The sequence below is a fragment of the Bombina bombina genome, chromosome 2, assembly GCF_027579735.1.
Source record: "Bombina bombina isolate aBomBom1 chromosome 2, aBomBom1.pri, whole genome shotgun sequence".
Lineage (NCBI taxonomy): Eukaryota > Metazoa > Chordata > Amphibia > Anura > Bombinatoridae > Bombina > Bombina bombina.
In genome coordinates this window covers 617629556-617641727 of record NC_069500.1, presented here as the reverse complement: position 1 = coordinate 617641727, position 12172 = coordinate 617629556, and the positions used below count along the sequence as shown (strand labels likewise).

General features: G+C 39.7%; 1 protein-coding gene across 1 annotated transcript in view; it reads left to right on the top strand.

Annotated features, from left to right (window-relative positions):
• Positions 1 to 5420, top strand: part of AK3 (adenylate kinase 3) — a 102059-nt gene extending 96639 nt beyond the window's left edge. The window contains exons 4-5 of the mRNA XM_053702551.1: positions 2757 to 2875; positions 4030 to 5420. Coding sequence (XP_053558526.1) covers positions 2757 to 2875; positions 4030 to 4135 — 225 coding nt within the window. The 3' untranslated portion in view covers positions 4136 to 5420. The remainder of the gene's footprint in view (positions 1 to 2756; positions 2876 to 4029) is intronic.
• The last annotated feature ends 6752 nt before the right edge of the window (positions 5421 to 12172 follow it).

Sequence of the window (12172 nt, the reverse complement as noted above, 5' to 3'; positions counted from 1 at the left end):
AAGGTCCTTTCAAACATCCAAATCTAATTTCTCTGCGTCTGACTGCTTGGAGATTGAAATCTAAGCGTGGTTTCTCTGAGTCGGTTATCGATACCCTGATTTAGGCTAGAAAGCCTGTCACCAGGAAAATCTACCATAAGATTTGGCGAAAATATCTTTGTTGGTGCGAATCCAAGGGTTACTCATGGAGTAAGATTAGGATTCCCAGGATATTGTCTTTTCTCCAAGATGGATTGGAGAAAGGATTGTCAGCTAGTTCCTTAAAAGGACAGATATCTGCTTTGTCTATTCTTTTACACAAACGTCTGGCGGAGGTACCAGACGTTCAAGCGTTTACTCAGCCTATTTATAGACCTGTGGCTCCGCCATGGAGTCTGAATTTAGTTCTTTCAGTTCTGCAAGGGGTTCCGTTTGAACCTTTACATTCTATAGATATTAAGCTTTTATCTTGGAAAGTTTTGCTTTTGCTCGAAGAGTTTCAGAGTTATCTGCTTTACAGTGTGACTCACCTTACTTGGTGTTCCATGCAGATAAGGTAGTTTTGCGTACCAAACCCGGTTTTATTCCTAAGGTTGTGTCTAATAAGAATATTAATCAGGAAATTGTTGTTCCTTCTCTGTGTCCTAATCCTTCTTCGAAGAAGGAACGTCTGTTACACAATCTTGATGTGGTTCGTGCTTTAAAGTTCTATTTACAAGCAACTAAGGATTTCAGACAAACAACTTCATTGTTTGTTATCTATTCTGGTAAGAGGAGAGGTCAGAAGGCGACTGCTACCTCTCTTTCCTTTTGGCAGAAATGCATCATCCGTCTGGCCTATGAGACTGCTGGCCAGCAGCCTCCTGAAACAATTACTGCTCATTCTACAAGAGCAGTGGCTTCCACATGGGCTTTTAAAAATGAGGCTTCTGTTGAACAGATTTGTAAGGCAGCGACTTGGTCTTCGCTGCATACTTTTTCCAAATTTTACAAATTCGATACTTTTGCTTCTTCGGAGGCTATTTTTGGGAGAAAGGTTTTACAAGCAGTGGTGCCTTCCGTTTAAGGTACCTGTCTTGTTCCCTCCCTTCATCCGTATCCTATAGCTTTGGTATTGGTATCCCACAAGTAAAGGATGAACCCGTGGACTGGATACACCTTACAAGAGAAAATAGAATTTATGCTTACCTGATAAATTACTTTCTCTTGTGGTGTATCCAGTCCACGGCCCACCCTGGCTATTAGTCAGGTAGATTTTTAATTTAAACTACAGTCACCACTGCACCCTATGGTTTCTCCTTTTTCTTCCTAACCTTCGGTCGAATGACTGGGGGGTGAAGCTAGAGGGGGAGCTATATGGACAGCTCTGCTGTGTGCTCTCTTTGAACCCGTGGACTGGATACACCACAAGAGAAAGTAATTTATCAGGTAAGCATAAATTCTGTTTTTTAGTGTCCAAACTCCCCCCCCCCCACACTTACCTCATTTGGATGAGCCAATTAGGGACTGGCTATCAGATTAGACACAGCCTAGCTACCATCATTTTATTAGCCAAATTTGCATTGTTTTGCAGTACCTTTTAAAATTTTCTCAGCCCCTGTGTTATTGACAGTTAAAGCAAAGATTGCTTTATTTGTCACTATTCAAAATATATCATTTTATCTTACAACTCAGTGTTGTATGACCCTTTTAAGGTGCATAGCATAAAGTGTCCGTCATAATGCATTAGGAAGGGTGGATTTCATTACTTTATTTTATTGCTTAACTTGTAGGGGTCAATTTATTAATATGTGCCCCTGTCCCCCGCAGCTCTCCTCTGGCGGGCTGAATTCCACTGACGGAATTCAGCATTGCACATGAGTGCTATTTTGTGCTTGCATGCAATCCCGTCCCCTGCCCGCGCACAGCCAATCATGCATGGGCAGGAGCTGTCAATCTCCCCGGTCTGATGAGACCCGGGGAAATTGAAATTTGCCACCTAAGAGGTGGTGAAAGGTTAGGGAAGCAGCTGCTGGTTAAATACGGACTGCAGGTTCTCTTGTGAGAACCTGCAGTCATAGGGGGGTGAAGCCTGTCAATGGCTTTGATAAATGGACCCCTAAGTGAAAAAACCATGGGTGAATAATTAACTTGCTTATGTTGGCATTTGTTCTGAATGTAGTGTCCCCTAACATTTTTTTTTAATATCCTTTAAATCATGGTTTTCCAGTTCCAGTCCTCATGACCAAGCGTTTCAAGATATCTGTACAGGTGCTAAATAGGTGCTATAATTAACTGTGGTTATCTTACTTGTTCTTTTCTAAGCTAATCCTAAATATCTTTCCTTTTAATGGGTCCTGGAGTTGGGACATAAAAGTGCACAAAGAAAATTGTCTAATATGTTAGAGCATTTTATTATTGGACTATTGCTAGTATATAACCATGTGTTTAACCCTACTTGGGACCAAGCTTAACTACTACTAGTAAGCCAATAACTAAGCAAATGGCACCAATCACCAGCTAGCTCCCTGTGATGCATTGCAGCTCTTGAACCTTTCTAAGACTGCTTTTTAACAAGGGATACCAAGAGAATTAAGCAAATTTGCTAATAGAATAAAAGTAAATTAAAGTGTCTTAAAATAGCATGACATGTCTGGACCACGAATGCTTAATTTTAACACCCCTTTAAATGTTCATTTACATGTATGTTCAGTGAGAATATAGTGCATAAACAGACGCTTTACAGATATTGTTGTGTTTTTTTTAACGCCACTTGATTCATTTTTTTTTCCTAAAAGGGAATTGATGATGCCACTGGAGAGCCTCTAGTTCAGCGAGATGATGACAAGCCAGAAACGGTTACCAAAAGACTGGTGGCTTACGAAGCTCTCACGACACCTGTCCTGGAATACTATCGGTGAATAGTAACTTCAGTATTTATAGCCCTTATGGTGACTATTGTTGTACTATGTGAAATATCAGCAAAAAATGCTGTGCCATTGCCCTTACAAAGGATGTCCGTGTCTTAAAAACACACAAATTAAGCAGAAGATACTTTTTTTTTTTTTTTGTAGACTCCAAGAAAGACCATGCATTTATTTCTACATTATGCATTTTAATTTTTTTTCTTCGACTTGTTATCTTGAGAAAACAAGTTTATGTCAACAAAACAACTTATTTTCATGAGATCATAAGAAAATAAGTTATCTCAAGATAACAGGTCAGAAAAAAATGCATGGTCTCTCTGGGCTTCCATATAGCTGGGGATACCACAGCTATTTCAAATGCTGAAATAAGGGTAAACAAGCTACTTGTAAACTGTTTTACACTCCAGCAGGCAAAATAAACAGTTTAGAACAAATTAAAAAAAAAAAATTCAACTGTCCCTTTAAGCTAAGGATAAAAGAATATATCAACAAAGGGAGGTGGTTATATAAAGCAGGCAGTGTGTGATCCTGTCTGTGTGTGTGTTGAGCATTCATTGACAGAAGATATGCAAGCAATATTTTATAAGTGTTTAACCTGTTAACTGGGTCATTTCTGAATTAGATCTTGTGTACTAGGATGACCTGCTTTTTGATATCAATCAGTAAAAAGGAATCTAGAGATCACAACTGCTTTTGTTGTGGGGATGCAATACAGATGCTATCTCTTCACGTGAATAATTATTACAATTTAATGACAAGTTAACTTGTCTTGCCGAGTAAGGAGGATTTTTAACAGGCTACAAAAAGTGTAATTTTGCAAGCAAAATTGTAGGCTTTTGCTATTTCAGAACAGTCATTATATATACAGTAACTCTTCACTAAGCTTATATAGTTTTCTTTGCTGTGGCCAATCATAGAAGAGGTGTAAATGAACTTCTACATTGCAGCATGTTGCAGAGTCAGTTAAACAAGTAGGATGAACGTCAGGAAGGGAGAGGAGAAACTACAAATTTGGATGCATGTGTTGTGTTGGGTTTGTTCCAGATGCCATTTGAAGCTTAAGAATGTGCAGTGCTATCAATGCATATGGAAAATATGCTCCTCTGGAAAATATAACCTTAACATTTCACTGTGCTCTCTTTAGAAACAAGGGTGTACTGGAAACTTTCTCTGGCACAGAGACAAACAAGATCTGGCCACACGTCGATGCATTCCTGCAAAGTAAGCTGCCTGGTGTAAGGCGGGACTGAGCAGAGCAAATGAAAACGGAGAAGCATGAAGAAATCTTGCAAGAAAATAAACAACATTAATAAATAATGATATTGTATGAATGTATAGTATTTTTTTAACTACAAAAAAAAATGTACCAACAACCTTTTAAACAAACAAAAAAATCTTATTTTTGTAACGTAGTTTCTCTAAATTGATTACTCATTGAAACAGAAGCTCTTTTTAATTAACTTTTGTTTTATTGAATGAATGTTTAAAATATATAATTACAATATATATTTGACAAATTTTATTGTGAATTTAAAAAAAAAAAAACAACTTTAAATTTCCCATGTACAAAGCAACACATCCTTCAAATGATATTAAGCACCTTTCAAAGAACAGATCTGTTCCACAAAATAATGAGCAGAATCTGGTCATTTTGTTTTGTGGAAGAAGAGTAAATATATTTTTATATTTTAGGCCAAACTCATTTTCGAGGTTAATATGTTTCTTGTGGCTCAATTTCCAGTCTACAGTAGCACTTGTAGATTTCTGCACATTGTTCCGTAACAAATCATGAACAAGGCAGCCGCAAGCCACATTTATCTCTTTTTGGAGCCGCACTTATTCGTGTGAAAGTGAAACACACTAAGATCTGGATTTGCACAGATCTGAGTGTGTTGCACTTTCACAAGAACAATTGCGGCCGCCTTCTTCCTGATTTATTACGGAACAATATACACAAATGCACATATCTAGCAGTAACTATATCTTTTACAAAAACTGCTGATAAAGATACTTTTTAATTATCTTCCTAAATATGAAATGATTTTTTTAGTAAACCATAAATATTAAAAAAACAATGTCAGTTCATTCATCGGATTGAAATTAGTTGTTGACAATATTCTTTTAATCTGTTTGGAACAAACTCTATTTTATTTTTAGTTGGCTGGAATTATTTCCAGCATAATTTGAGTTGCTCTTAAAATATTTACTAATAATATCTGATTGTAGCTAGATAATAACAAGCACAAGTCCTGGAGTATAAAACTAACCTGCTTTCCCCCCAGTCTTTGCTCAAACCACATAAAGCTGGACAGTACAGTACAAGTGTTAATTGCAGAGCTGAGCCTTTTCAAAACAAAATACAGTTGTATCACCAGCACAATAGATACATCAGAAATTGTAAACCATGCACCTAGTAGGGCCAGCATGTAAAAAGCACAATGTTTTAGTGTCTGTGAATCTAATTTCCGTACAGGGGAAAAAAAAAAACCTGTAACTAAATATGTGAAAATAAATAACTTGACGTTATTACAGTGACTACATTGTTTGTATTTGTTGTAACCGTACGCCATATTCCAGTTTGTTTTATTAATTTATAAGCTTAGTAGGTACCTTTTTATTTTTTTTAGCAAGATTTTCTTGGTAATGTCCTATGATTGTATAGAACTTCTAAATAAATATCCATCTGCGTTTATATGAAGACTTTTTTTCATAAGAATAACTTTTCATTAAAGGGATACTAAACCCAATTTTTTTTCTTTAATGATTCAGATAGAGCATGCAATTTTAAGCAACTTTCTAATTTACTAATTTAGCCACCAATAAGCAAGCATAACCCAGGTCTGAACCAAAAATGGTCTGGCTCCAAAGCTTTACATTCCTGCTTTTTAAATAAATATAGCAAGAGAACGAAGAATAATTGGTAATAGCAGTAAATTAGAAAGATGCTTACAATTGCATGCTCTATCCGAACCACACACATAAAAAAATGTGTTTAGTATTCCTTTAATATTGTACCTTTCTTTTTCGAGACTAAACAAAGTTTTAGTTCTATGTGAAATTTTATTTTTCCTTTAACGTATGAGGGTACAATCAATACGTCCTAATATAGAAAGAAAACGCATTTTTTTTCTTTTCAACATATTTCCTCCTTCAACTTATCACACTTCTGTATACAAAGTTCGAAAAAAAAAGTTTTTTCTTCACTGTCCAGCCACTCAGGAACAGGCATCATCAATTAATCATTGCTCCCAAAACGTGTTTCTTGCAAGTAATACTTCAGTCATTGGGGCAAGGTTTGGTAAATATGTGGTTGATGCAGCAATTTAAATCCAGCTTTAGCAGTGGCAGCCATGGCAACAAAGGACTTGCGCACAGACGTGTTGTCTTGGTAGAGCTGTGCTTTCTAACTGAACCTGTCCTGTATCTCTCTCTTTTAAAGGGGCATTAAACACTAAATACATTTGTTTAAACATAGTAATAAGGTTATCCCCCCCCCGCGCTCTAGTTACGGGTGTCACCATGTTGAGATCTAGCTTTCACTGAAATGCAGTGCTAATGTGTGTGTGCAGCAACTCTCCTTAAGATACCTGCTGTGAAACTTAAAATAGCATCATTCATAATTAGAGGAAGGTGGATGTTTAATGTCTTTTGCACATATTTTCATTTAAATGGGCAGTATACACCAATTGTTTATATAACTGCATGTAATACACTACTACGAGTAAGCACATATACTGATCTAAATAGCCAGTATAAAACCTTTTAAAAAAAACTTAGAAGCTCCCAGTTTAGCACTATTGATGAAGTTAGGCTGGGACACCCAATGAAAGAGGCTGAGAAAGCAGGAAGAGCAGACACTCCCCCCTCGTCTGCATTTGAAAAGACCCATTACACAAACAGGAGCAAGCAAGACGTGAATCTACATCTGATACTTTGGGGCTTGGGTAAAAGCAAAATTATACATTGTTGCAAAAACACTCCCAGATGGGCTATATAAATGGATCATGTACAAAACATGTATGCAAAGAAAAATCTAGCATACAATGTCCCTTTAACTTGTAGTAGTAGAAGTCACCTATTGTGGTTGCTCCAGTTTGCAGGAAGTCAGTCATCAAAATTCTCATTCAATTCCAAAACACGGATGCCAAAACCTTGCCAGAACTTGTTTGAAAGTGAAATTTCTGGGGGTTGGGGGTCATAGTGGTTCTACTGCTTGAATTGTGCTTTTTGTCTCGGGATGGAAGTGGCATATACCCAGCTTATCCATAGTGACAAAATGGAGCCATACCAGGCACTTTTAATTTTTTTTTTTTAAGGTTACTGTTTTCCTGTTCCTGTGTTGCTGTAACCAGGATTGGTGAAGATGGTAAGGTACTCTGACCAACAGACTGTGGTTTCAAATTTGGGGTACAAAATGTATTTATGTGCTGTAATTATTTGATATTTCTTTCTTCTTAATGTAGTAGCTAGAGAAACTATTAGAGACATGAAACACAACATTTTTCTATTGTGGTTCCGACTGATAAAACAATTTTTAAAAAGTCTCCAGTTTACTTCTATTATTAATTTTGCTTCATTCTCTTAGTATCCTTTGTTGAAGAAACAACAATGACGAGTGGCATATATGTGCAGACACCAATCAACAGCTATCTCCCAGTAGGGCACTGCTACTCCTGAGCCTACCTAGGTACTTACTGTTTTCAACAAAATGATACCAAGAGAACAAAGCTAATTAGATAATATAAGTAACTTGGACAGTTCTATCAGAATCATTAAAGTTTAATTTTGACTTTACTGTCCCTTTAATCAGGAAGTTGTAGCCACCTCCTACAAACTCCAATGAACATCTTCACATTTTGGATGTTGCAAGAGATTTTCTCTTTTTTAGTTCATTTTCTAGGCCTTGCAAGAGTCAGCAATCTACAGCTTAAAGCCTTCATTCGTAAGGCATATTTAGTTGTGGGGAAAATTCCCCTAGATCGCATTACTGCACATTCTAAATGAGTAGTTGCCACTTTTAGGTAATATGACTTCTGATCAGCAGCTACTTGGTCTATTTGCATACTTTTTTTTAAAGTTTTATCACTTTGAGGTGTATGCCTCTTCCGTGGCTGCTTTCTCCAACATAGGTGTGTCCGGTCCACGGCGTCATCCTTACTTGTGGGATATTCTCTTCCCCAACAGGAAATGGCAAAGAGCCCAGCAAAGCTGGTCACATGATCCCTCCTAGGCTCCGCCTACCCCAGTCATTCTCTTTGCCGTTGTACAGGCAACATCTCCACGGAGATGGCTTAGAGTTTTTTAGTGTTTAACTGTAGTTTTTATTATTCAATCAAGAGTTTGTTATTTTGAAATAGTGCTGGTATGTACTATTTACTCAGAAACAGAAAAGAGATGAAGATTTCTGTTTGTATGAGGAAAATGATTTTAGCAACCGTCACTAAAATCCATGGCTGTTCCACACAGGACTGTTGAGAGCAATTAACTTCAGTTGGGGGAACAGTGAGCAGTCTCTTGCTGCTTGAGGTATGACACATTCTAACAAGACGATGTAATGCTGGAAGCTGTCATTTTCCCTCTGGGATCCGGTAAGCCATGTTTATTACGATTGTAAATAAGGGCTTCAAAAGGGCTTATTAAGACTGTAGACTTTTTTTGGGCTAAATCGATTGATTATTAACACATATTTAGCCTTGAGGAATCATTTTATCTGGGTATTTTGATATAATAATATCGGCAGGCACTGTTTTAGACACCTTATTCTTTAGGGGCTTTCCCAAAGCATAGGCAGAGCCTCATTTTCGCGCCGGTGTTGCGCACTTGTTTTTGAGAGGCATGGCATGCAGTCGCATGTGAGAGGAGCTCTGATACTTAGAAAAGACTTTCTGAAGGCGTCATTTGGTATCGTATTCCCCTTGGGGCTTGGTTGGGTCTCAGCGAAGCAGATACCAGGGACTGTAAAGGGGTTAAAGTTCAAAACGGCTCCGGTTCCGTTATTTTAAGGGTTAAAGCTTCCAAATTTGGTGTGCAATACTTTTAAGGCTTTAAGACACTGTGGTGAAAATTTGGTGAATTTTGAACAATTCCTTCATGTTTTTTCGCATTTGCAGTAATAAAGTGTGTTCAGTTTAAAATTTAAAGTGACAGTAACGGTTTTATTTTAAAACGTTTTTTGTACTTGTTATCAAGTTTATGCCTGTTTAACATGTCTGAACTACCAGATAGACTATGTTCTGAATGTGGGGAAGCCAGAATTCCTATTCATTTAAATAAATGTGATTTATGTGACAATGACAATGATGCCCAAGATGATTCCTCAAGTGAGGGGAGTAAGCATGGTACTGCATCATTCCCTCCTTCGTCTACACGAGTCTTGCCCACTCAGGAGGCCCCTAGTACATCTAGCGCGCCAATACTCCTTACTATGCAACAATTAACGGCTGTAATGGATAATTCTGTCAAAAACATTTTAGCCAAAATGAACACTTATCAGCGTATGCGCGACTGCTCTGTTTTAGATACTGAAGAGCATGACGACGCTGATATTAATATTTCTGAAGGGCCCCTAACTCAGTCTGATGGGGCCAGGGAGGTTTTGTCTGAGGGAGAAATTACTGATTCAGGGAACATTTCTCAACAAGCTGAACCTGATGTGATTGCATTTAAATTTAAGTTGGAACATCTCCGCATTCTGCTTAAGGAGGTATTATCCACTCTGGATGATTGTGACAAGTTGGTCATCCCAGAGAAACTATGTAAAATGGACAAGTTCCTAGAGGTGCCGGGGCTCCCAGAAGCTTTTCCTATACCCAAGCGGGTGGCGGACATTGTTAATAAAGAATGGGAAAGGCCCGGTATTCCTTTCGTCCCTCCCCCCATATTTAAAAAATTGTTTCCTATGGTCGACCCCAGAAAGGACTTATGGCAGACAGTCCCCAAGGTCGAGGGAGCGGTTTCCACTTTAAACAAACGCACCACTATACCCATAGAGGATAGTTGTGCTTTCAAAGATCCTATGGATAAAAAATTAGAAGGTTTGCTTAAAAAGATGTTTGTTCAGCAGGGTTACCTTCTACAACCAATTTCATGCATTGTCCCTGTCGCTACAGCCGCATGTTTCTGGTTCGATGAGCTGATAAAGGCGGTCGACAGTGATTCTCCTCCTTATGAGGAGATTATGGACAGAATCAATGCTCTCAAATTGGCTAATTCTTTCACCCTAGACGCCACCTTGCAATTGGCTAGGTTAGCGGCTAAGAATTCTGGGTTTGCTATTGTGGCGCGCAGAGCGCTTTGGTTGAAATCTTGGTCGGCTGATGCGTCTTCCAAGAACAAGCTACTTAACATTCCTTTCAAGGGGAAAACGCTGTTTGGCCCTGACTTGAAAGAGATTATCTCGGATATCACTGGGGGTAAGGGCCACGCCCTTCCTCAGGATCGGCCTTTCAAGGCAAAAAAATAAACCTAATTTTCGTCCCTTTCGTAGAAACGGACCAGCCCAAAGTGCTACGTCCTCTAAGCAAGAGGGTAATACTTCTCAAGCCAAGCCAGCTTGGAGACCAATGCAAGGCTGGAACAAGGGAAAGCAGGCCAAGAAACCTGCCACTGCTACCAAGACAGCATGAAATGTTAGCCCCCGATCCGGGACCGGATCTGGTGGGGGGCAGACTCTCTCTCTTCGCTCAGGCTTGGGCAAGAGATGTTCTGGATCCTTGGGCGCTAGAAATAGTCTCCCAAGGTTATCTTCTGGAATTCAAGGGACTTCCCCCAAGGGGGAGGTTCCACAGGTCTCAGTTGTCTTCAGACCACATAAAAAGACAGGCATTCTTACATTGTGTAGAAGACCTGTTAAAAATGGGAGTGATTCATCCCGTTCCATTAAGAGAACAAGGGATGGGGTTCTACTCCAATCTGTTTATAGTTCCCAAAAAAGAGGGAACGTTCAGACCAATCTTAGATCTCAAGATCTTAAACAAGTTTCTCAAGGTTCCATCGTTCAAGATGGAAACCATTCGAACTATTCTTCCTTCCATCCAGGAAGGTCAATTCATGACCACGGTGGATTTAAAGGATGCGTATCTACATATTCCTATCCACAAGGAACATCATCGGTTCCTGAGGTTCGCATTCCTGGACAAACATTACCAGTTCGTGGCGCTTCCTTTCGGATTAGCCACTGCTCCAAGGATTTTCACAAAGGTACTAGGGTCCCTTCTAGCTGTGCTAAGACCAAGGGGCATTGCTGTAGTACCTTACTTGGACGACATTCTGATTCAAGCGTCGTCCCTTCCTCAAGCAAAGGCTCACACGGACATTGTCCTGGCCTTTCTCAGATCTCACGGATGGAAAGTGAACGTGGAAAAGAGTTCTCTATCTCCGTCAACAAGGGTTCCCTTCTTGGGAACAATAATAGACTCCTTAGAAATGAGGATTTTTCTGACAGAGGCCAGAAAAACAAAACTTCTAGACTCTTGTCGGATACTCCATTCCGTTCCTCTTCCTTCCATAGCTCAGTGCATGGAAGTGATCGGGTTGATGGTAGCGGCAATGGACATAGTTCCTTTTGCACGCATTCATCTAAGACCATTACAACTGTGCATGCTCAGTCAGTGGAATAGGGACTATACAGACTTGTCTCCGAAGATACAAGTAAATCAGAGGACCAGAGACTCACTCCGTTGGTGGCTGTCCCTGGACAACCTGTCACGAGGGATGACATTCCGCAGACCAGAGTGGGTCATTGTCACGACCGACGCCAGTCTGATGGGCTGGGGCGCGGTCTGGGGATCCCTGAAAGCTCAGGGTCTTTGGTCTCGGGAAGAATCTCTTCTACCGATAAATATTCTGGAACTGAGAGCGATATTCAATGCTCTCAAGGCTTGGCCTCAGCTAGCGAGGGCCAAGTTCATACGGTTTCAATCAGACAACATGACAACTGTTGCGTACATCAACCATCAGGGGGGAACAAGGAGTTCCCTGGCGATGGAAGAAGTGACCAAAATCATTCTATGGGCGGAGTCTCACTCCTGCCACCTGTCTGCTATCCACATCCCAGGAGTGGAAAATTGGGAAGCAGATTTTCTGAGTCGTCAGACATTGCATCCGGGGGAGTGGGAACTCCATCCGGAAATCTTTGCCCAAGTCACTCAGCTGTGGGGCATTCCAGACATGGATCTGATGGCCTCTCGTCAGAACTTCAAAGTTCCTTGCTACGGGTCCAGATCCAGGGATCCCAAGGCGGCTCTAGTGGATGCACTAGTAGCACCTTGGACCTTCAAACTAGCTTA